Raw genomic sequence first — 26,943 nt, 5'->3', positions numbered from 1 at the left:
GGGGGAAATGTCACACTTGGAACCTGGTAAGGACCAATCACAAGGATCTGCAAAGGTACCAGTGACGTGTTCGGGGTGGCTGAGTGCTCTGTGTTGTTCAAGAAAAGGGACAGAGGGACTGAAGGGTCGTCTGACGACTTCTTCACACCGTTGGTTCCACAAGTGGAGTCTGAACAGAAAGCAAACATGTAAACAATTCAAGTGTGTCCTGAGTTGGTGTAAAATAGTAACACTGACTTACAGGAAATACAAAAAAATTCCACTGAAACCAGACACCTCTTCATTGTCAAAATGAGATATGATGCTCTCTACTGTAGTTAAAAAATGTTCATATTTTGTAGCAAAACCTGGGGTGGGGGCGATTGTTCAAAATGAGTTACAAATATTACGTCAAACAGAGTGTCTGCAGGGTTCAACAGGCCATATTTAAGACTTTTAAAGACTTTTTTTAAGACCATAATGAATAAAATTTAAAACCGATTTTTTACGGATGTCCTGATCACAAATTTTGCACCCAGGTCAGTCACCTGATTTTGAGAATTTGCCGATTTAGATTACCTATCCGATACTGAAAAAAGTGTCGTTGAAAAGACAAATTAAGGTTTTAAACACGTTACTGTTCCACCGTGCCGCTTTCATAATGTGAATTATTTTTAAACAAGTATACACTAGAAAAAAGCTTGTCTTTATTAAATGCTTCATTGAGTGAATCCACTCAAATTCGCTCACACTGCTGAGAAGCCGCTCACTTAAGCACACACAATGAGTTGCCACAGCACACTACCGGTAGTGTTTAACAAGCTAAACGATTGATGCAAGCGGCGTTTTTGGAAAAAACAAAAGGTGCACGATTCTTAAACCTCATCTTGATTTGTGTGGTACAGCCACGGCTTGAACTTGCCATTTCTGTCCATGTTGGGTCCCAGCTAAGTTCTCTGTTTGCTTTAGGGCTGCAGCTCTCGAATATTTTAGTAATCGAGTAATCGACTGAAAATTCTATCGATTAATCGAGTAATCGGATAAAACATTTTTAGGTGAAGAGCAATTATAAATATACATGAGAAAACAAGACATTTCATCTTATATTGAACCATTTTCAGTCAATCAATGTCTTTATTTTCGATGTACATTGTTGAAAACAGCCAACAATTGCATCTCAGATGTAACTAGAATAAAAAATAAGACAAATTCACTGCTTTCACTTAAAAAACTTTTAGAACTTATTAAAAAAAATATATATATATATATATATATATTATTTCTTACCTAAAAATGCCATTACGGTTGATAACACACATTACTTAAAGGTTAGGTGTTTTTCCCATGTGTTTCAATTGAATTTCTATTTGTGTCAAGCTATTTTTAAGTTCTAGTTAAGTTTTAAGTTAGTCTAAACTGAGTCATCCATAATGAGTCATCCAAAGTCTTTCCAAACAGCTATTAAAGTCATCTAGTAAAAATTTCTTTAAAAAAAAAAAAAAAAAAAAAAAAAAAAAATTTATATCGCAATATATATCGCAACCCCCCCCCCCAAAAAATCGCAGCAATAGTTTTTTCCAATATCGTTCAGGCCTAATAGAAACCTAGCCCTCCGCAGGGCTAACGTTACGTGAGCGAGGGACAGTAAAATTAATCTTATTTATTAACGCTTAGAAGTACTGCTTTAAGATGGCGGCTGTTTACTAACGCCGCTGACTGTCATTTCGCATCTAGTTCAACATACATGTGTTATCTATGAGACGCATCAGACGCTACCTGCTACCACCGTAGTATCATGCGGGCTGGTTTTTAGCAACGTCGGCGTCGTTTGTAGTGGCTGTCGGCTGCAGTAATTTTTTTTTGTTTTGTTATTGCTCCTTCCTCTATGCACATGACATCAGCCTGTTGTCCCACATTAAAAGTAGTCCGAGAAAAATGTGATGCTTAGAGCTGTCAAAATGAAAAGATTACTCAAGGTGAATAAGATTGCTCGGATCAGTTTTTAAAATCAAGTTAATCGAGTATTCGTTTCAGCTCTAGTTTGCTTTTTTGATTAGTTGAGACTTCTACCTTGGAATGTGCACCTTCCTGATCTGCGTCTCCAGCTGTGATCTTGCCTCACTCAGTTTTTGAAAACGTTATCTCAACATTAAAATACAACGCTTGCCATAACCATTTGGTTATTTCTACTCCTCGGAACGTGAGAGCACCTAGGAGCATGAGCCTTACGTTCCGAAATACTTAATTAGCCTCAGATGCGAATTAAATATTTCGGAACATGACGGTCTAGATCACAACCACATCATTTTGTGAGCGGACCCTCGTCCTCAGAAACTTCACTCTTGCCAAAATACTGTACTTCAAATACCTCATCTGAAATTAAGACAAGTGACATCATCGCCAAACAGATGCTATGCTATGCTAGGACGTGACGATTCGGGTCAAAGACACACCATAAAGAACCTAAACGTTATGTCAATGTCAATATTAAGGTCGTTTTCACAGGCTAAAACCAGAAGTACATTAATTAACTTCAATTGCCTTTCTGTGGATTTTTCTCCCGATCTCCATCTCCGCACCGAAGTCCTCAGACGCAAAGAGAACTGATGAGTTTTTCAAAATAAAGTGTGTAAAGGAACAATTTGTATTTGACGTGCTATTTCAGACGACCTATGGCAAATAGTGTGTATAAAATGAACTTAATATAATCGTTTAGACCTCAAGGTAAATTATACAAATTATAAATTAGAATGGAACTTTAAATCTTTAAAAAGTCTCATTTGCAAGGCGTGGCGTTGCGCCACAATCTTTTATTTGTAGGGGAAACCCTGCCTTGACTGCGATGCCGTTACCAGTCTCACACACTCTACTGCCAGTTACCATGTAAAACCGGACAGATAGGACAATCCATAGACAGCCAGAACAGACAATTTCTCGTAGAAACGTGTGAAAATGTGTTATGTTCGATGAGGGTTACACATGACTGACGTAGTGATGGATTACGATTGCTGATTCCTGTATACTACATATACAAATATTTGATTGCGTATACAATTAAGAATGTCAGCCGCGAATGCTGGAACTGCTAACGTAGTGCAGATGCTGAATTCTGTTCGAGAAACTGTCAAAAAATGGTGGAATACCGAGCGTGCTACAGCAGTTGAACCACTTTGGATTTTCTATTCTGATAATCTTCCCGAATCAAATGGTCAGTTGTCCATTTATGTATATTGATGAAATTTATACTGTACCTCTGCAAATTTTCAGCTGTGTGTGGTAATTTATAAAAAAAATAAAAAAAAAAATTTTTTAATTAAAAAGTATGGTTGCTCAGGACATTTGAGGGGCGTTTTATGGCCATATTTTTCTTTTTATAATCCTGAGATTTATCAATCTTGAAAGAGAATAAATTGGATTTCAAATATCTCAGCAATTTCAGAAAGGTCATGAAAAGCATCAGGGCAGTCATCTTATTTAAGTGTTTGGTTTCTATGGAATGGCTTAAGAAATTGATTGAAACAATACATACTGGACTCTGTGTGGGATTTGGAAGGTGGTGCCTGAAGAACTGCAGGTCGCAGAACACTGCGTTGTTGCTCTTTCGGTTTCTGACTTGGCACACCTGAAAGAACAAATGCTCTTGGTTGCTTCTCTTAGAAAATGTATTCCAAAGCAACAGAAGGTTTGCAAAACGTGTTCATTCAAATCTGAATTATTCGGTGAAGCCGTGTTTTCACCAAGAGGAACAGTATGTTTCGGTGCGCCTTTGAGAAGGTGAGTTTAAGTACTGTTAGTTGTAGTGTTGCAATAATATCATGCTGAGAATATTTGGCTCGTTTCAGGTTCAACTCTAAAATGTTTTGGTATTGTCTCACTCCTGGACTGTTCCTTGCAGAAATTTTTCTTAAGTCCTTTTTAACACTTTTAGTGTCAGTGATGAGGAATGACATCCAATCGTGTGGCTCTTTTCATCCTTCTGCTTTGAATTGAAATTGGTTTGTTACTAGTAGATGTCCTATCCGTTTGAACAGGGTACTCTACCAAGCCCTCCCAGTTCAAATGGTTTATACATGTATCGCTATCAATGGCAGCCAATTAGTAAATTTTGAAATGTTACCCCTTGTGTTTATTATTACAACAATTCCAATCGTGTGGCTCTTTTCATCCTTCTGCTTTGAATTGAAATTGGTTTGTTACTAGTAGATGTCCTATCCGTTTGAACAGGGTACTCTACCAAGCCCTCCCAGTTCAAATGGTTTAGACATGTATCGCTATCAATGGCAGCCAATCAGTAAATTTTGAAATGTTACCCCTTGTGTTTATTATTACAACAATGGCAAATATTTTTCCTTTTTAAATACTATCTGGTCACTATTGGTGTATTTGTATGTCTTACCATTGTAAAACTACCATTTGGTGGATTTTTTTCAATTTGCAAACCTTCCTAAATAGAGCACAAACCTGAACTGGGCGCTTGCCCATGTATGAGAGTTGGCGGCTTTAGTCGGAACCCGACCGGCTTCTCCTCTGGTGACATCCGAAAGCAGGTGAAGGGAAAAAACATTAAACATCCATCAGTTACACAACTTATGTTCCTTTGCAGTTCTCTGAGCCGCTTGGCTTTGTTACTACGGCAACACTTGCAGAGTCCTTTATAAACTTGTCCTCAAGTTGAGCGAACGTTACTGCCTTTATTTTTATTCTACTGGCTCAACATGAGTCTTCAAGTGTGGCAGTGAGCCAGACACAAAGCCACAAAGGAGACAAAACACAAGCTGTGTTGAGACATCTTAGTCATTTAAACCCTCATGCAGTCAACTTACATTGGACCTCTTCAGAACCGGTTTTGTGTTGAGTGGTGTTTACTCTTCAAGTTAAACATGTCTACAAGGGATGTAACAACATATCGATTTGGATTGATACATTGATCAACTCTTTCAGTGCCACTGAAGATGATAGACGTCCGATCTTGTGATTCTTTTCATCCTTCTGCAGTGAATGTAAATTAATTTGTCAATAGACATCCAATCCATTCGAACTAGGACGGTTGGTCATTCGCTGTCAGCCCTCCCAAGTCAAACGGATTGGACGTCCATTGCAGTCAATGGCAGCCAGCGAGTTCAGCAACAATCCAATCAGATCGTTCGAAACGCAAAACGTTGATTGTCAGCTTTTAGATACCGTAATTTCCCGAATATAACGCGCACCCCCCCCCCCCCCAAATCAACTTGTAAAATCATGGTGCGCATTATACACGGGTACAGGGATGGAGAAAGAAATATATATATATATATATATATATATATAGAGAGAGAGAGAGAGAGAGAGAGAGAGTGCCCTCCATAATTATTGGCCCCCCTGGTTAAGATGTGTTTTTAGCTTCTAATTAGGCATGTGCCGGTATGAGATTTTGACGGTACGATAACCGTGAGCAAAAATACCGCGGTTTCATGGTACCACGGTATTGCAATTATAGCTCCAAAATTTTGAGATGTATGGGTTAAAAACAAAAAAAAAAAAAAAACAAAAACAAAAACAAAAACAAAAAAACTTTTCTCCATTGAACAGGTTTTTTTTTCAGAACATATTTGCAAATTGGAACATGAATATAATGTGAAAATAAATTAATGTGAAAATAAATAAACAAAAAATAACAAATATTTTATATAAAATTAAAATAAATAGAACCTAGACTATACCCACAGCCAGAGCTCAAGTTGCTCAATAATAGAGCAAGAACAAAATAATTGCTATAAAAAAGTAAGAACACTTTTAAATAAAATTAAAAATATATACTGTATGACTTTTTTTGAGGGGAGAAGCTGAAGTTTCACCATTTTCAGCCACTGAGTCAACTCTCTTCTACATGATGTCATGCCTTTGTGTTAAAAAGAACAAAGAATTCATAAGTTAATAAGTTAGTTAAAAATGTATAAGTTAGTTTTATAAGTTAGTTAAAATGTAAATATTGTTGAGGTTTCAAGGTTTCATCTAAAACAAAAAGTGAGGAGTGAGACCTCCTTTGCAATTAGCGATCTTTGACGCGATCCTTTTTTTCTAACCCCCTTCATTCAAGCTTGTTTCTCACTCAGCGGCTGTGAGACATAAAACGTCGACCAAGCTGCTCTCCCAGCTTAGCCTAGGCTAACATTCGTCTTTGTAAGTTTTAGTTAGTTTGTATATTGAATTTGAAAGGAAAATGTATGTTTTGTTTTTGGCGACCTTTTTCATGGTGCTACTGCTATCCTGTTGAACCTACTCACAGGTGGAAAAATACAATTGTATAACGTTTTAAATGTATTCATTTGTATATTTCACCACGATTTGAGAGCTCAATAAATTGAAGAAAAGTACGCCTTGTGTTTCGAGGGTTGGTTTTGGGGTTTGCTGGCTGTTTAGCAGAATAGCGTTACTGACACTCACGGCAACAAACGGGAAGGGTGAGCGGTGCCGCACCAAGCCACTTCGGCTGCATTTTGGCACATGAAAAATAGCGAATACCGTACTAAGGTATGACGGAAAATTTTAGTGGTTTTGAAACCGCGACGTTTTCACACCACGGTGAACCGTGAAACCGGTAACCGGCACATGTCTACTTCTAATATATATATTTTTTTAATTCAAATAATATGGGACCTTAATGGAAAAAAAGAGAAAAATCCAACCTTCAATACAAGTGCATTTATTCAGTGGGGAAAAAATCCCACATAAAGAAATAATTATTTGACATCAAATAATGTGTGTCACAATTAGTAGCACCCCTAATGTTAATACTTTGTACAACCCCTCCATTTTTGGAGTTTTGTGTAAAATGAAAATGTTTTATTATTTCTTTTCTTTCCCTTTTATGATTTCTCATTGCAAGCAAGATAAATGAAGATATTACTACCAAAGGATTTGTAATTGTGATCATTTTCTGGGAGAAATTGAACATTATCTGACAGAATTGCAGGTGTGCCAATACTTTTGGCCAGCACTATATATTAAAATAACGCAAGCGTTAATTAGCGTTTCCCATAATCTAGTTAATGCAGGCCTTAAAAATAAAAATAGTTATCTCAAAAACTCACCTGGCTCCGAGTCCGAGTTCCCAGTGGGAGACTGGCAGAAACTGGGGGGCATGAATACATTGTTCTTGGGAACTACAAAGGAGTCATGAGAAAGCCTCAGCATACAAATCACCTCAGTGTGCCACAAGCAAAGAGGAAGAAAAAAAGCAGCAAATAAAATTGTTACCAGACTGTAACGGCGGAAATGATGAAGTCCTCTCCCTTTTCACTGGAGGGAAGTAGTTTGTCTCGTCTTTATCTGAATCTGAAAGATCAAATATGATTATTATTCTGATAATATTAGCAAAGCTATCGAACTCGTCAGACGTTAAATTATACCTTCTCCATCCTCTGCACTTGAGCCCTCTGCAGATCGCTGTAAGAAACAATGCATAGCATCAAACAATCCATTAAAAAAACAAACAAACAAAAAACTCGATTAAAAATATACTGAAAATAGTCATGTGGAAATTTACAACACTATGCAGCTGGGACATTCATGACTGAAAGTGAAATATGCGCCTGAGAAGCACTTTGTGGAGCATTGTTTACAGTTGAGCCAATAGTGAGGAATGTGCTAAGCGTCTCCTTCAAAGGTGCTCTTTTTAGCTCACAAAAGAGCTTCATCATCGCTGAAAAAGATGAGAAGCGCTCACCTTCTGTGTTTTATCTTTTTGAAAAACAAACACCGGAGGCGCTATGGCAGGCTTGTCTGTTGAGAGAAAAAAATATAAAAAGGTTAGTCATCCAAGTGGACATCGTGTGGTATACTGCTGCAATCAGTGTTGTTAACAACGGCGTTAGAATATAATGGCGTTACTAACGGCGTTATTTTCTTCAGTAGTGAGGAATCTAATTAATTACTTTTCTCCTCTTGGCAACGCCGTTACAGTTACTGAGGCGGGAAAGGCGTGCATTACTATGCGTTACGATGTTGGTTGACACGAGAAAAATCTGAAAAAGACGGACTCACTGAGACAAGAGAGCAAAGCAGGAGTGGGGAGGAGGCAAGGGAGTGTGACGCCGTTGCAAATGCGATGCCACTATGGTAGGTGGCTCCAATAATACCTGACTGTAGCCTATAGCCTACAAACTACGCCCACATGATGCTTCGGTAGATATCACATATATACAGAACTAGATGCAAATGACAGACACGGCCGCATTAGCAACATGTATAGCAGTGCTTCTCAATTATTTTCTGTTACGCCCCCCCAAGGAAGACGTAAATGTTTCGCGCCCCCCCAAACTCTGCCGCCACTGTAAATAGTATCATTTGTCTATTACTATTATAAGTAAGCCTCTGCCTCACATTGTATCCCTTTTTTCTATTAGAGAAAATAACAGATTAACTTATAAAGTATAACTTTATTAATATTGTTTTGTTTGTAACAGAAAAGACTTAACACGCATCAATTTGCCTGAATTTAAAAAGAAAAGGAAAAAAAATTACATCCAAACTGTAAAAATACACTCGAGGTACATTTGTGACCATTTGATACTGAAATATAAAATCAGTAGAATACTAACAAATTCAAACTGATTAGAAACATTAACTCATGAGGACAATATGCCAAAAAATTTGACCGAAAAAACAAAACTGAATAGAAGAAGAAGAAGAAAAGTGTCTTTAGACAGAAGGACAGCTTTTATTTTCGCTGCTCCCAGTATCACCTCCAGTTTGCAATGACGTGGGGTTATATTGCACTGAGCATGCTCACTGGTTTACTGATATAACACTGACAAAGCGGGACGATTGTTGGCAATATTCGGCACGTTTTCGCTGAAAAACAACCAAGCAGCTTATCAATGAGATTGGGATCTAATGTCTTTAAGTGGCGTCTTAATTGATTTGGCTTCCGGCTGTCCGCTATAATCATTTTAAGACACAGTAAACAGTGGTCTTTCCTCGTCTACCACTGTATTAAATGTCAAAGCCAAAAGGCAAACGGCCCGAAATAAAGCGCATTCTCGGCGGCCGAGGGAGGGCGGTCGTCGTGACGATCCCAAGCCAAAAATGGCACTTTTCGGGCGGACACGTTAGAACCGGAGAAGACAGTGGGTCGCCGCGTGAGTCCGGCCGGAAAACGGCTTTCGAAAACGGCGCACAGCTCTCCAGCTCTTCATTCATGAGTCTCTTCCGTGTGGTCTTGCTTACTTCAAAAATACTGCGCACACTTTGAAAATGAGAGCGCCACTGCCACCCACTGAGTGGATGTGCAAGTACACTTTATTCTAGTACGGCAAAAAAAAAAAAAAGCATGTTCCCCGAGGTCACGCGCCACCCCTGGCATCGCTCTGCACCCCCCTGGGGGGGGGCGCGCCCCACTATTTGAGAAGTACTGATGTATAGTAAAGAACTATATGCGTTAGTAAACAGCCACCATCTTAAAGCAGTAGACTTCTCTGGAAGGCTCTGTTGTAGAGAACCTTCCTAGCGAACCTACGTAACGTTTTATCTAAAATGCTCCTAAATGGCGTACCGCACGCAGGCTATTTTTAGACCGTGACGTCGCATCGTAAAGCGGAAGTAAAGCCGAAGTGGGACATTATAGATCCGCCCTCGCATAGACCCAACGTAATTTGTGCTACTTTTCTCCAGTAATCCTTCAAAAACGAACATGCCGATCACGCATTGCTTTTTTGGAACTTGTAGAAACGACTCTAGACATTACGACACACGAAGGATGTTTTCTTCATACGTTTCCGGAAACCAAAACCTCGGGAGGAAAAAATGTGAAGACCGAATCAACTTGCGTGGACTTTAACACGAGCTCGGTGAATCCATTCACATTTCATATGCCGTAAACATTATGTTGGGTTGGCATGGTCTTTCAGAGGACAAAGAGGTAAGCCATTTTTATATTTTGAACTTATTTTTTTAGCGTAACGTTGTGCCGTACTGCTTCTGTCTGACAATGAATGACCTGAAAAGAATTACAATGGTATCTGACTGCCACTGTTACCGTTTCTGTTATATATATATATATATATATATATTAGGGCTGTCAAAATTATCGCGTTAACGGGCGTTAATTAATTTTTTTAATTAATCACGTTAAAATATTTGACGCAATTAACGCAGATGCCCCGCTCAGGGAGTTTTAAATGACAGTACACATTGAAACGCTCACTTGTTGTGTTTTATGGAGTTTTGCCGCCCTCTGCTGGCGCTTGGGTGCGACTGATTTTATAGGCATCCATGAGCATTGAGTAAGTAATTATTGACATCAACAATGGCGGGCTACTAGTTTATTTTTTGATTGAAAATTTTGCAAATTTTTTTAAAACGAAAACATTAAGAGGGGTTTTAATATAAAATTTCTCTAACTTGTACTAACATTTTTCTTTTGAGAACTACAAGTCTTTCTATCTATGGATCGCTTTAACAGAATGTTAATAATGTTAATGCCATCTTGTTGATTTATTGTTATAATAAACAAATAGTCCTTATGTACCGTATGTTGAATGTATATATCCATCTTGTGTCTTATCTTTCCATTCCAACAATAATTTACAGAAAAATATGGCATATTTTATAGATGGTTTGAATTGCGATTCATTTTTAAGCTGTAATTAACTCGATTAAAAATTTTAATCGTTTGACAGCCCTAATATATATATATATAAAACACTTTAGTAAGGAGGAAGTGTAAATAAATTATAGGATTAAGATGTGTTATCAATGACAAAATTAAAAGTGTTCGTTGGCTGTCACTGAGTAGCATTTGCGATCGCTACACAAAGCTAACTAAATTACCCCCAAGAACGGTAAGAGACGTAGGACAACCACAGAATATATATGAAAGACAGGGCTGATGGGAAAGAATAGCTTGTTGAAACAGGAGAATGTCATTGTCAGTCGCGTCTATAAAAAAGCTAAAGCTATGCTTAGGTCGGCTCGTTTTTTTCGTCTTTTTCAGCCTTCGACACAAAAGCCATCTCTTTAACTGAACATTTTTATGTTGTTCCACATCTTTGCCGGTCAATTTGGCACCAGGCACCTCATTTTCAGAGAGAATTGATAGGTTTATCTCTGTAAACATCTCCTTCGTACACGATTTCCATTCATTTCCTATTAGGGACAAACGGTGGCTTGTCCGTACTTAGCAACAGTAGCTAATGTCATGAATATTAATGAGCGGAAGTGACGTGTTGCTTGCGGTACGCCATTGGCAAAACTTAACTTGAATCTATCTTTAAATGATGAAACAGTTTTACACATGTCGAAAATAGACAGAAGGGAACTAATGCAATAACGGGAGCAATTTTAACAACTTTAATGGTTGATTCACAACATTAAATGACTTCCACACATAGCAAAGGTTGCTATCTAGTTATCGCAATATCCGCAATACCCGTGTCTAGTTAAGTTTACGGTAAAGAATTGGGCTAGGGCCAATTGTCCCAAAAACCCTTTAAACTTCACATTGTGTGACCTGTTTTTTTTTTTTTTTTTCTTTAGAAAAAACATGAAAATTATCACCAGTTACTATGCCAAGTAACTAATTACTCTTACATTCAGGTAACTGAATTATTAATAGAGGTGTGCAAAATTTCCGATTCTTAGATTATTCGCGATTCGGCCGTGGAAGATTCGAGAGCGATTCACAAACATCCAAATTCCGATTATTAAAATATGCGAAGTAAAGCGGAAGTACACAACACTCAGCGCGCCGCGCGGTCTTCGGGACGGAACGGAGCGAGAGTAGCTAAACATCATGCTTCCCATTACCCGGCCCCTCGGGTAATGCCAATGCTCAACTCACGGCTCTAGCTCAACTCATGCAACGAGATTAAAAAAAAACACAACAACATACCTGACTGCTGCCGAAAAGCTGCTTCAAAGTACATCCATATAATGTTACGGTGGATATCATTTATTTAGGACTAGATGCAATACAGATTTGGTAGTGTTAGCAGCACATCTACAAAAAGCTAGATACGGGCGTTATAAACGGCCGCCATCTTAAAGCAGTACACTTCCCTGCAAGGCTGTTGTAGCGAACCTTCCAAGCAAACCTAATTAACTTTTTATCTAAAATACTCCTAAATCTTTAAAATAGTTTTAAAACTTTCACATGTCGAAAGTAGACAAAAGGGAAATTATGAATAACGGGAGCAATTTTAACAAATTTAACGGTTGATTCACAACATTAAATTAATTGAATGTAGTTTAAAGCTGCTGATACAGAATGGGGACTGGAGTTTTTTATTTAATGTTATTTTTGTATATTTGTTTACTGCTATATGTTAACTTGATACTGAAATAGTAGTGTGGTTTAGCCTGAGAGTATTTTTGAACAATTTTGGAACTAATGTACAAAATAGAGATGCACGATAATATCGGTCACCGATAATTATCGGCCGATAATGGCAATTATGACGTCACACAGATAATCCAGATAAAACGAAATTCAACCGATAATGCAATCCGATAATTATATACTTGATTTAGCCTCCAAATGTGCGCAATCAACAGTTTTGTCCACTTCTGCTAGTTTTAAGGAGGTGTTTTTGCAGTGTAGTAATATGATATATGTTAGGAATGGCTTACTTTTAAAGGCATTTTTGTGCAACTTGGGTGTTTACTCTCTAAGTAATTTTTGCCAAAAGCTTACCATTACACATCATTGCCATTGTTCAGTTGTTGGAATTTACTACTTGTTCACATTTGACGTGGAAAAAAATAGGACGAAATTACATTTTTGCACAGTAACATTTGCTCTTTGTATACTTTAAAATTTTACACACATATTTGAATAGAATTATCGGAGTGACATTATCGGTTATCGGGTTGAAGGGGCAGGAAATTATCGGTTATCGATATCGGTTGAAAAATGTATTATCGTGCATCACTAGTACAAAACATTAAAAAAAAAAAAAAAAAAAAGAGGGAAAAAAAGGAGGGGGGGTGCATCAATAATCGTTTTATAATCGAATCGGAGCCTCTGAATCGTAATCGTAATCGAATCGTTAGGTGCCCAAAGATTCCCAGCTCTAGTTATTAACGCAATTACTTTTTGGGAGAAGTAATTTGTAACTAATTAATTACTTTTTGAAAGTAAGATTAACAACACTGGCTGCAACTAACGATTATTTTAGTAATCAAGCATAGAAGAACATAACTTTCAGCGCCAGTGACTACGATAGACCTCCAATCGTCGCTCTTTTTGTCCTCTGGCAGACGTCCCAGTTCAAATGAATTGGACATCTAACGCCAACAATGACAGCCGATGGATTGATTTCCATCCTTATATTAAAAATCAGGATATTATTTGGAATCAACAGAGCAGAAAATGCTGAAACGTAAATTCATTCTGACTAAATCACTTATGGATTGCGACCCGTCATTAAATGGGCAAAAATATTTATTATTTCTTCAAATTAAAAAATGATTTTAAATTGCTTAGTCTAATCAAACAAACAGTTAAATGATAACAACAGAAAGTTGAGAATATTTCCTTAATTCAATTGTGAAATGAACCCAGGTTACTTAATTTGAGCCAAAGTGTCAAATCTGAGGGTTCTTTTAAGCATTTATTCCCAAATATTTCAACGTTAAAAGAGCTTTGTTGTGATAAGGCGGAACCACAGTGGCTTAAGACTAGCAGCACATTCGACATATTTACGTAAAATAAATGCTAACTGCCCGTTTTTTTTTTTTTGCTTTTGACCAAGAATCGAGACTGTTTTACATCCATATCTATAAAGAAGTTAGGGATTTAAGCATTTATTCCCAAAAATTCCAACGTAAAAAGCTCTAGGTTGTGATAAGGCGGTGCCACGGTGCCTTAAAGGCTGGCAGCATATTTGACATATTTACATAATATAAATGCTAACTGCCTGTTTTTTTGCTTTTAACCAAGAACCGAGACTGTTTTACGTCCATAACTAGAAAGAATTCAGGGATTTAAGCATTTATTCCCAAAAATGTCAACGTAAAAAGCTCTTTGAGACGATAAGGAGGCGCCACAGTGGCTTAGAGACTAGCAGCACATTCGACATATTTACGTAAAATAAATGCTAACTGCCTGTTTGTTCTTTTTTTTGCTTTTAACCAAGAATCTAGACTTTTTGTCCATATCTATAAAGAATTCAGGGATTAAAGCATTAATTCACAAGAATTTTCAACGTAAAACGCTCTTTGTCTGTGTTTCCACTCGGTCATCTTTGACGTAAATAGGCCCCATATTAATCAGCAATGCACCCAGTGTCCAGTCAATATCATTATGAAGTCTATGCTACACTGTTTCACAATACTACTCAATGCAAACTGCCACACAAAACAAATGTGCAAAGCCACTTCATTTGAGGTTTCTTGTGTTCTCCAGCTTAAAAACGTAGCTGTGAACCACTTATTTTTTAATAGGCAGCTCTCCGGTCAGTTTGTTTCCTCACAGTGTACACTGACTGACAAAACAATCATTCAATTGTTCATTCATCTTGCGTCAAGGATGCGCTAATCATTTTTGTCATCTTTGTCGGATTTGAGCGATTATTCCCAAGCGCCAAAAGGATGATCTTTTGACGTTATCATTTACATTTCTCACATAGCTTTATGGTAGCGTGTTGCAAGAACCAACATATTTCAATTAGGTAGCACAATATATCATTTGGACATCGCCATTGCAATGTGCGCATGCGCAACAGTCCCATTGGAGGACGTGCGATTGCTTTGATTCTTTTGTTTTTCTTTAAAAAAAAAACAGCAATTGTGCAGAGACATGGCTTCCTAGATCCCTTTTATATACACTAAATTAACCATTCACAGATAAAGCCCCTTGGCCTGGATTAAACTTTTATTGAAACTAGGGATGAACCAATTATTGAAACTAGGGATGCACCAATCGCATATTTTTGAACCTGAGTCCAAGCAACCTGATTTTGAGAATCTACCGAAACAGTCCCGATGCAAAACTGGGGGGAAAAAAAGGTATTTTTGCGTTGACGTTCACACTACCGAGAACAGCCTCTCACTTACACAATGAATGAGTTGCCATGCAAACCTGTCAATCATCGTTAACTTTAAGAACCAAACACCAGCTTCACTGGTAACCAAGAAAACAGTTTGGTCACACTCCTTAGCAGGAGGGAGGGTGAGAAGCTGTACGAGCATGAAGCAGAAAAAGAAATATTTTTAAAATTTAAACCCGACCTGCTGAAAAATGGATTTCTTTAATAAATACAATATGGTCATAATGATCAACCAAAGTCTTCCCAAACCGAGCTATTCAAGTCACGTGAGGAAAATTCTTTTAGTTTTAATATCGCAATATATTGCAAGCCCCCAAAAAATTGCAATGTAAGTTTTTTCCAATATCGTAAAGCCCTAATGTCAATTGTTTTGCATGTTTGAAGGAGGATTTTGCAAGGCAAATTGTTCACTCCTTCTGTGTGGTCGATTATACGGATAGTTTGGGGTCTGATAAAGACCCTTTTTTTTACTTCCAAAAGAAAGGGACCGTGAAAAACAATTTAAAGAAATATGCATCTAGCGCTTTCTCCCACATTATAATACTTATTAGGGTTGTTCCGATCATGTTTTTTTGCTCCCGATCCGATCGTTTTAGTATCTGCCGATCCCGATATTTCCCGATCCGATTGCTTTTTTTTTTTTTTGCTGCCGATTCAATTCCAATCATTCCCGATAATTTTTTCCGATCATATACATTTTGGCAAAGCATTAAGAAAAAAATGAATAAAACTCGGACGAATATATACATTCAACATACAGTACATAAGTACTGTATTTGTTTATTATGACAATAAATCCTCAAGATGGCATTTACATTATTGACATTCTTTCTGTGAGAGGGATCCACAGATAGAAAGACTTGTAATTCTTAAAGGATAAACGTGACTTTGTATGTTGTGACTAAATATTGCCATCTAGTGTATTTGTTGAGCTTTCAGTAAATTATACTGTAGCCATTTGACTGTTCTGCCCAAATGCATGATGGGAAGTGCAACCATGACTGTGCATAGTGGCACCAATTTATATATCTTCTCTGCGTTGGGAAATAACATCGGGTGTTAAGAAAAGATCAACCACTACCTTTCTTCCCCACATTGCTTCTCACGATATTTCCAATTGTTGAGAGAGGGATTTTAAGGCTTTAGCCAATTCAAAAAAGGCTCCAAAGACTGCCAAAATTCACTCTACTCATTTCACGCTGCCTTTAACCTTTATATATACTCTAGATAGAACGGAGCCATTATAGATTGAACGCGACAATGCGTGAGTGGGTCGTGCAGCGCATGCAGTAATTGCGTTAAATACTTTAACGTGATTAATTAAAAAAAAATAATAATTACCACCGTTAACGCCATAAATTTGATAGCCCTATTTTAAGCCAAAACTAAAGACTCTGGATGAGTGTAAGACATTTTGTCTGCAACGTTAAATACAATTGGAAAACGATTTTATATATATATATATATATATATATATATATATTAAAAAAAGGCATGTCCGATATTTTTTTGCCGATTCCGACACTTTGAAAATGACGTGATGCCGATCGATCGGGACATCTTTAATACTTATACTTGTTAATTTATAAATGTAGTTGTGGATTAACCGCATTTGACATGCACTAAACTTCATTTCATAAAGCTGTGTGACCGGCACCTTTTCGAAAAGACAAAAAAAAGCAGATATATTTACAGTATTGTCATTGTACCAGGTTTTTAATAACCATTTAATGACTGTCATTCCATTGAGTGTACATCAGATTTATTATGAAGACATAAATGTTAAAAAAATCTGCATTAACTTATGGAAACAGGCGGCAGCCACACAACTTTGGTAAATAGTTATGGTCTTATACTTGTATAGCGCTTTTCTACCTTCGAGGTACTTGAAACATTTTGACACCATGTTCTCCCCAACTGATGGTGCATCATCAGGAGCAACATGGGGTTCAGTATCTTGCTGAAGGACATTTCGACATGGTCACCAGGGTGAGGGAATCAAATACAAAACCTATGCAACGATAACTCCACCACTGAACCAAGCTGAAAATTTTCAATTATGTCACCTTACAAACAAATCCAAGAAGAGCCCTTTCAATTGACTTTAAAACTGAAATCTAGCTTTTCCCATCCGTCTCAGATAACTGATTTTAACTGGCTTAGTGTTAGAACAGTGCCTTGTATGAATTTCTCACAGTACAAGCCCTGGAATTTGTTGATTCCAGTGGGGCCTTGCCATAGCATAGTAGTCAGACTAATTCAGTGATTCTTAACCATGGGGCCTGCCATTTAGTAGGTTGAAAAATGCATTTAGTTTTGCACCTGTGGGCTACCACAGCAGTGTGTTATCAATTCATCCACATCCAAAGTCTGAGATTAAATTGGCACTAGGCCAGTGAGCCATTGTCTTAGGCCGCGTTAAAACTCTCAAGTCATACCTCCGGCAGCGGAACCAAGAAATGACAGTGAGGAACAAGGGCAGTAAATGGCAGTGAGGCACAAGGGGAGTGATGCAAGGTGACACTTTGTCACCAGATTATCATGTCCAATAATGCGTGTAAAGCAAGTGTGTAAAAACTATTCATCACAGAAGTTGTAAGACAACGCTCTCCAACAACATCAAACTTTACGGCGCTGTGTCATTACTGTTGTAACACTTGTCGGAACACTGCACACGGCCACTTACCAATCGTTAAAGCGTAACTAATGGTTAGCGATATATTTTTCCTTTTTATTTCTTTCATCGCGAGTCGGACTGCTCCTTATATGTATTTACGTACGCATATGAAATTAAATTTTAAAACACTTGCCCTTTGTGCTCGCCCTGCAAGCAAGACGGTACTTAACCATACAAAGGGGCAGTTTACATGGCGACTCTGCGACACAAAGACGCAATGACTGAGTAGCGGACTCGCCTCGCGTGCATATGGTGTCGGCGAAGACGAAAAATTCTGAATCCTGCCTCCAAAGAGGAAGAATCCGATTGCGGGGGCTTGAGGGGGGCTTCCTCGGCATGCATATCAAAGGCTCCCGCGGCGTGAGACCGCGCCATTAACGTCAGCACTCGTACACGTCACATTGGGAGTAGAGCTGAAACGAATACTCGAGCAACTCGAGTGACTAGAGTTAAAAAACTGATCCGAGTAATATTATTCACCTCGAGGAATCATTTAATTTTGACAGCTCCAAGCATCATGCTTTGCCCGGACTACTTTTAATGCGGGACAACGCGCTGACGTCACTTGCGTGAAGGAAGAAGCGATTAAAGAAACAAAAAAACAAACCTTACTGAAGCCGACAGCCACTACAAACTACTCCGACATAGCTAAAAACTACGCCCGCATGATGCTAATGTGGTAGCAGGTAGTGTCCGATGAGTCTCATAGATATAAATGACAGACTTGGCCACATCCGAACGGCGTTAGTAAATAGCCGTCATCTTTAAGCAGTAGACTTCTCAGCGCTAATAAATATAACGTTTCTGTCACTCGCTCACGTAACGTTAGCCCTTCGGAGGGCTAGGTTTCTATTGATTATGACCACTGTCGATGCGTGGCTAACGTGTCTTACATACAGGCTTTATTTAATCTGTAAAAACACAGTGCTGTAGAGTGATGAGGGTGTAAAATTCAAACATAATAACTAGAGGTGTGCAAAATTTCCAATTCTTAGATTATTCGCGATTCGGCCGTGGAAGATTCGAGAACGATTCACAAACATCCAAATTCCGATTATTGAAATATGCCAAGTAAAGCGGAAGTACAACACACTCAGCGCGCCACGCAGTCAATGAGCAACGGAGCGAGAGTAGCTAAACATCATGCTTCTCATTACCCGGCCCCTCGGGTAATGCCAATGCTCAACTCACGGCTCTAGCTCAACTCATGCCTCGAGATAAAAAAAACACAACAACATACCTGACTGCTGCTGAAAAGCTGCTACAAAAGTATGTCATCCACATAATGTTACGGTAGATATCATTTATATAGGACTAGATGCACTACGGTAGCCGTAGTGTTAGCAGCACATCTACAAAAAGCTAGATGTGACGTAGTAAACGGCCGCCATCTTAAAGCAGTATACTTCCCTGCAAGGCTGTTGTAGCGAACCTTCCAAGCAAACCTAATTAACTTTTTATCTAAAATACTCCTAAATCAGTAAAATATTGACTTGAATCTATCTTTAAAATAGTTTTAAAACTTTCACATGTCGAAAGTAGACAAAAGGGAAATTATGGATTAACGGGAGCAATTTTAACAACTTTAACGGTTGATTCACAACATTAAATTAATTGAATGTAGTTTAAAGCTGCTGATACAGAATGGGGACTGGAGTTTTTTATTTATTGTTATTTTTGTATATTTGTTTACTGCTATATGTTAACTTGATACTGAAATAGTAGTTTGGTTTAGCCTGAGAGTATTTTTGAACAATTTTGGGAGTAATGTACAAAACATTGGAAAAAAAAAAAAAAAAAAGGGAGGGAGGTGCATCAATAATCGTTTTAGAATCGAATCGGAGCATCTGAATCGTAATCGTAATCAAATCGTTAGGTGCCCAAAGATTCCCAGCTCTAATAATAACGCTAACTGTCAGTTTTAGCTCAGTAGTCATTGCTGAATAAAACACCAAGTAGCACTGGTCCCTAATGTGCTCCAATACAGCACAGAATTTATTTTGAACACTGCAAAAACTCAAAATCCTATCAGTACTTACAGTTTAGACTAACTTAAAACTTAACTAGAACTTAAAAATAGCTTGACACAAATGAAAAATTCAAATCAAACATGTAGGAAAAACACCTAGCTTTTAAGTGATGTTTGTTATCAAGTGTAATTACATTTTGAGGCAAGAAATGTTTTTTTGTTTTTTTTTTGTAAGTTTTTTGAGTGAAAGCAGTGATTTTTTTTTCTAGTCACATCTGAGATGTGATTGTTGGCCGTTTTCAACAATGTATATCGAAAATAAAGACACTGATTGACTGAAAATGGTTCAATATTGGATTAAATATCTTTTTTTTTCATGTTGATTTATAATAGCTCTTTACCTAAAAAAATGTTTTATCCGATTAATCGATAGAATATTCAGTCGATTACTCGATTACTAAAATATTCGATAGCTGCAGCCCTAATTGGGAGTGCGCAGCGGTGCTACTAAACATTAAAAACAGCAAATATGGCGGAATGTCGGCTTTAGTTTACTGTTTTAATAATATTTTAAAATTAAATATGTTGAAGGTTTCAATTTTTCTACCTTTTTGAACAAAATAAAAATGCCATTGCTTCGAGTGGGCGGGCATATTTTTTTCCGGGCTGAGGGAGCTTGGTGGGGTCAAAGTGAATCATTCTCTGTTGCCCTGTAAATCTGCACTGCCCCCTAGGGCCTGGCATGAATACATCGTTTTCATGCGGAATTGTGACATTGTTCGAATGGAAACGCAAATGCAAATTTGAAATTGTTCGTATTCTCGGAGTCACCATGTAAACGGCCCCTAAGCCCGATTCATCATACAGTGTGGTCTTGAAAACCTCACCTGCCCATCCACTTCCCTGGTCATCTTACGTTCCAGCCAATCAGGAGAAAGAGGCGGGAGATACAGATGTGAACAGGGAGCAACTATCTGGTTGAATACAATGTCAGAGTTTAAAGCGGTTCTTGTAGATAGGTCAATTTCTGAAGTTGGGTCAAAAATACACTTAATTTCCTCATTAAAAGAAGACGAAAACATCACGAAAAGCGTTTTTTTTTTTTTTTTTTTTTTTTTTTTTTTAATGGAAAACGTTTTTTTTCCTCTTCCGTGAAACAACACATCGTACCGTGGCTTAATGTGGATTCGGTCACCTACTAATGGCGGGCCAATCAGAGGAAAGAGTCGAGAGCTTCAGACGTGACCAGGAAGCAGCTATCTACATGAATACTATGGCAGAATGCAATGCCTTTTTTTTTTTTTTTTTTAAGAAAGATCAATTTCCCAAGTTTTGTCTGACTTACACTTAATCCCCTCATTGCACCAGGAGATAACATCACTAAAAGTTTTTTTGACGAGAGACGATGTTTTCGTGAGTGTGACGAGAAGAGCCATCATCCAATCAGCAGCTTTATATTTTTTTGAAGATCCCTCCCATTAAAAGGTCTCGATTCGATCTTTCCCGGATTTATATGTGTAATATATTTGTAGAGGATCTATGGAACAAGAAATCAGATTTGCCATGTTACTTATGGGCCCTTTAATCGACATCAATGTTTCAATTGAGAATCCTTCCTAAACACAAATTGATTCTTTTTTATTAACTTGGGTTGTAGGGATGCAGCTATCGATTATCTAAGTAATCGATTACTCTATCAATTCATTATTTAGAATAATCGGATTAGGGACATTCAATGAATGCAGTGCAGAATAAATTTTAGGAGAAACAAAGGCTTGATGAGATTGCACTTTCAAAAGAGCATTAAAAGCAAATACAAAATAAAATTCCCAAGTGTTTCTTCAAACTATTCAGAATTGCACTTACATTTCACAAGATCAACAAATGCATTTAAAAATAAATTTATAAAAAATACTTGCTCTTAGCCTCAAGTGGTTTAAAAAAAAATAAATAATAAATGAGGTCCAACTCAACAATAGAACAATTGACTGTCTTGCATTGCAAATGTCTGCTAGCTTAAATGCTATAAAATGCCAACTTTTAGTTGGACAATGCTCTTAACAAATCGTCCAAAAACATATGCCCACACAAAAACTGCTAAATATGCCTATAAACGAAATCATAAATGCATTAAAAAAAAAAAAAAACATTAGCTCAAACAAAAACTTGCCTTATGTTGGTCTTAACAGGGAGCAGCTGGATTCAGCCATGTTAAATGAGTTATGTCCTATTCACTGTTGCTACTAGAGGGCCGTGTATCCACCCCAATCAATGATTTAAATTCAAACACTTTCAAAACAAACCATTACAACACCAATCTGAGTAAACAAATTTTCGAAGCAGCAACATTTGATTCAAAGCTTTTTACTTTTCTTATTACTCGACTTAATCGATCAATCGTTGCAGCAGTGTGGGATTTATTTTAGGGCTGCACTCTGCAGCTATCGAATATTTTAGTAATCGCATAATCGACTGAAAATTCTATCGATTAATCGGTCAAAACATTTTTAGGTGAAGAGTAATTATAAATATACTAGGGCTGTCAAAATTATCGCGTTAACGGGCGTTAATTATTTTTTTTAATTAATCACGTTAAAATATTTGACGCAATTAACGCACTAGGCCCGCTCAGACAGATTTAAATGTCAGTACAGTAAAAGGCCAACTTGTTAATTGTGTTTTATGGAGTTTTTCCGCCCTCTGTTGGCGCTTGGGTGTGACTTGCATATGTTATGTGGCATAATGTCGCCCTCTGCTGGCGATTCAGTGCAGCTGATTATTTGGGTTTCGGCGCGCTTTTCTGACGTGATTATACAGTGCTGCTCGAAAGTTTGTGAACCCCACAGCGATGGTCAGATTTTTTGTAAAAAAAAACTAAAATAACCTTATTAAATGTTAAGTTATACCCAAATCCACAATACTGACATTCCAAATAATGGACTGAAACAAAAGAAATAGTTATATTGTCATTCTTTATTTAACAAAAAAGGTTGATTTAAGAAAAACTCAGATATCATGTGTGCAAAAGTATGTGAACCCCTTCAGTTAATAGGATATTGCGCCTCCTTTTGCAGAGATTACCTCAACCAAACGGTTTCTGTAGTGACTAATCAGCCTCTCACATCTACTTTGGGGGATTTTTGCCCATTCTTCCTTGCAGAACGCAGTCAGTTGAGAGAGGTTTGATGGGCGTCTGGCATGAACTGCTCGCTTCAGGTCCCGCCACAGCATTTCAATGGGATTTAGGTCAGGACTTTGACTGGGCCAGTCCAGAACACGAATCTTCTTCTTTTTCAGCCATTCCTTGGTTGTATTGCTGGAATGCTTTGGATCATTATCATGTTGCATGATCCACCTTCTGCCAAGCTTTAACTTCAAAACAGATGGCGTCAGGTTATGTTCTAGGATTTGACAATATTCCTCAGAATTCATGATTCCCTGGACTATGTAGAGTTGTCCAGGTCCTGAGGATGAAAAGCAAGCCCAGATCTTGACATTCCCACCTCCATGCTTCACTGTTGGGAGAAGGTTCTTTTGGTGGTATGCAGTGTTGACTTTTCGCCAGACATGGCGGTTTTGGTTGTGACCAAACAGTTCAATTTTGCACCTACATCAGTTGATGAAAACTCTTTTTAATTTAGTCTCGACAACACAACTGTTAAAAAAACAAAAAAAAAAAACTACTGAATTGATTGATTAGGAAATCAGGTTGAAATAATAGAAAATTCCAAAATGTTGAGGGGGTTCACAAACTTTTGAGCAGCACTGTATGTCGACGCGAACTCACACTAATAGACAGTGCTATTCAGACCAGCTAACGTCCGCATCCAGTATTCAGTGGCAGTTCTCATAGCCCCATCACACTGTTTGTGTTTAATACATGCATCGCTTGTGAGTTATATTCCTCCTTTGTTTATATTCATGAGCATTAGGCAGTTATTGATGATGTGTATTTGAATTTGTTCACATATATGGTGAAATGCAGTTACATTGTTAGATGCTTGTGAGCTAATTGGCTAGTGCTACTGCTCAAATGGACACGTGTGTGTACATTTTATGTTATTTGTGATTTATGCAAGTTATTGACACATTGCCTTGCTATTTTCAGTTTTACAAAAATACAAGAAACGTGCTCCTGTCAAAAAGAGATGACCTCAGTAAAGCCCATGCAACTTTGCCACACCGTCTGATTTCTTTTTGGAACTTATGTTCGCTATCTGTCAATTTGTGTACTCACACACATTGAGGACAGAATAGGGCTACTAGTTAATTTTACAAATTTTATTAAAACGAAAACATTAAGAGGCGTTTTAATATAACATTTCTATAACTTGGACTAATATTCATCTTTTAAGAACTACAAGTCTTTCTATCCATGGATCACTTTAACAGAATGTTAATAATGTTAATGCCACCTTGTTGATTTATTGTTATAATAAACAAATACAGTCCTTATGTACCGTGTGTTGAATGTATATATCCATCTTGTCTTATCTTTCCATTCCAACAATAATTTACAGAAATATATGGCATATTTTATAGATGGTTTGAATTGCGATTAATTGCGATTAATTACGATTAATTAATTTTTAAGCTGTAATTAACTCGATTAAAAATTTTAATCGTTTGACAGCCCTAAAATATACATGAGAAAACGACATTTCATCTAATATTGAACGACTTTCAGTCAATCAATGTCTTTATTTTCGATGTACATTGTTGAAAACAGCCAACAATTGCATCTCAGCTGTAACTAGAATAAAAAAAAAAGACTAATTCAATGCTTTCACTCAAAAAACTTGTAGATCTAATAAAAAATACATATATTTCTTACCTAAAAATGCCATTACACTTGATAACACACACTTAAAAGTTAGGTGTTTTTTCCCACGTGTTTCAATTGAGTCTCTATTTGTGTCAAGCTATTTTTAAGTTCTAGTTAAGTTTTAAGTTAGTCTAAACTGTAAGTCCTGATAGGATTTTGAGTTTTTGCAGTGTTCAAAATAAATGTATGATACCTGCTGTATTGGAGCACATTAGGGACCAGTGCTACTTGGTGTTTTATCCAGCAATGACTACTGAGCTAAAATTGACAGTTAGCATTATTAGGTTTTTATTTTACACCCTCATCACTCTACTGCGCTATGTTTTCACAGATTAAATAAAGCCTGTGTGTAAGACACGTTAGCCACGCATCGACAGTGGTCATAATGAATAGAAACCTAGCCCTCCGCAGGGCTAACGCTACGTGAGCGAGTGACAGTAACGTTAATCTTATTTATTAGCACTTAGAAGTTTACTGCTTTAAGATGGTGGCTGTTTACTAACGCCGCTGACTCTGTCATTTCACATCTAGTTCAACATACATGTGAACTATATGAGACGCATCAGACGCTATCTGCTACCACCGTAGCATCATGCGGGCTGGTTTTCAGCAACGTCGGCGTCGTTTGTAGCGGCTGTTGGCTGCAGTACTTTTTTTTTTGCTTCTTCCTTTACGCACATGACATCAGCGCGTTTTCCCGCATTAAAATTAGTCCGGGCAAAACGTGATGCTTAGAGCTGTCAAAATTAAACGATTACTCGAGGTGAATAAAATTACTCGGATCAGTTTTTAAACTCGAGTTACTCGAGTTGCTCGAGTATTCGTTTCAGCTGTATTTTATTCACCACCATCATGTGGAATCATGGAGCGCTAGAGAACGAGCACAGGGGGAGACTATCAAAGTCTGTTTAAATAGCTGTGAAGCTCCTCCCCGCACTTTAACACAGTTCTTAGTCCCAAGATGGTAGCAAAGTATTATTCGCTATATTGCATATTGGCTGAATTGGGTTTAGACTAGTTTGATTTAGGAACCTAATTAATGCTCTCGAAGTGTCCAGGTCATTCATCTGAATAAAAACAAGCAGTATTAGGATAACATTGATAATGTACAGAAATTAACACATATAAGGTGTTTTATTATTAGCTCATGCAACATTCTTGTCAACATGACGACATGGCGTATCTATTTCTGTGTGCAGCACACATCGGGATCAAATAACACAACAGCAAGTTATCTCAACGTGATTAATGAACCACCATCCATGCGCATCATCCGGAAGCTATCCAGCAAATAGACGGCGCCACCTCGTTGTACCGCTTTGGAGGTGGTTGAGGTGTGATGGGTAAGGAGGGGTGATGATTTCGTAAACGTCGTCATCGACAGTCCAGACACCACAAAATGGAACATAACATGCACTCCCAATTTGGGGTCACGAAGCCAGGCAACAAGCACAAGACTGTCTTGGTTATTTACCCGCCTAAACAGACACCCAACGAGCCCGAGCCAGCCGCTAACAACATCGAGGGCTGAAAAAGAGCTTGTTAAGTTCCCAATCAAAAACCAACCGACTTGACCAGTCACGCAGTACTTAGTTCCACGCAGATCGACACTTTTCATAGTAATGAACGTACAAGCAAATGTGAAGTGTCTACTTAATTTTCATGCAGGCATTAACCCACTGTCTATAAATAGCGGGGCGTTAGCATTGTGAGATAAGCCCGCTAACTACTATGTTAGCATTAGAGGGCGTTCCGAAGCTGTCCAGCTATTAGACTGATCCCAAAGCCTGTAGCCGCGTTAGCTTGTTTGCTAACAGTGTAGCCTAGGAAACGCCGGGAAGCACTCGTGCGACCCGAACTGTTCCCGAAGGAGCCGCCAGACCATGTCATATTGTTCTCAGACAAAGTGCAAACGCCGTGAAAGGGCACGTTCAGAAAGCGGCGGTGAGTGTTTTTGTTCCCCGACATCCCTGCTGCACACGGCTAAGCAACTCACCTTCGTTCGCCAAGTCCGCCATTTTACTTCGACGCACACACACCCACAAGCCACCGCGCAGTTAAGACAGGCGCAGGCCGAGAGAGGGAGCGCTTACTCGGCCTCTGTCGACGAGCTCCCGCGTCCCGCCTGCATCTGCACTCGTCTGCTTTCGTCTGACTGCGTCTGCACTCGTCAGCCTTCGTCTGCTTTTCGTGTGAGACCCACAGTGAAAAAACTAAAATAAATATTAAACCAATTATATAATTAAAAAAAAAAAAAAAGATATTGATACATCTTTGATTTTTTTAAAAAATATTCAATTTGATATATGGCGGAAAACACTCAGGTGACTTGAAGTTCCGCCGAGACCCCCAATTTGCCAAATTTCAAAATCATGCATGTGATACATCATTGGAAAGCTTAAAATCTCAATTTTGGGGGGGAAGGAAAATTTTGAACAGGAAGGCTTTAAAAAAAAAAAAAAAAAAA

General features: G+C 38.0%; 1 protein-coding gene across 1 annotated transcript in view; it reads right to left on the bottom strand.

Annotated features, from left to right (window-relative positions):
• The window catches only part of ranbp3b (RAN binding protein 3b), a 36,906-nt gene extending 10,361 nt beyond the window's left edge, over nucleotides 1–26,545 (bottom strand). Inside the window, exons 1-8 of the mRNA XM_057858025.1 lie at nucleotides 26,473–26,545; nucleotides 7,685–7,740; nucleotides 7,368–7,404; nucleotides 7,216–7,293; nucleotides 7,050–7,121; nucleotides 4,441–4,506; nucleotides 3,509–3,601; nucleotides 60–169 (exon numbers count right to left, since the gene is read on the bottom strand). Coding sequence (XP_057714008.1) covers nucleotides 60–169; nucleotides 3,509–3,601; nucleotides 4,441–4,506; nucleotides 7,050–7,121; nucleotides 7,216–7,293; nucleotides 7,368–7,404; nucleotides 7,685–7,740; nucleotides 26,473–26,494 — 534 coding nt within the window. The 5' untranslated portion in view covers nucleotides 26,495–26,545. The remainder of the gene's footprint in view (nucleotides 1–59; nucleotides 170–3,508; nucleotides 3,602–4,440; nucleotides 4,507–7,049; nucleotides 7,122–7,215; nucleotides 7,294–7,367; nucleotides 7,405–7,684; nucleotides 7,741–26,472) is intronic.
• Between the last annotated feature and the right edge of the window lie 398 nt (nucleotides 26,546–26,943).

This window comes from Corythoichthys intestinalis, chromosome 14 (genome assembly GCF_030265065.1).
Source record: "Corythoichthys intestinalis isolate RoL2023-P3 chromosome 14, ASM3026506v1, whole genome shotgun sequence".
NCBI classification, from domain to species: Eukaryota; Metazoa; Chordata; class Actinopteri; order Syngnathiformes; family Syngnathidae; genus Corythoichthys; species Corythoichthys intestinalis.
The sequence above is the reverse complement of the archived record's forward strand: the minus strand, read 5'-3'. Positions and strand labels throughout refer to the sequence as shown.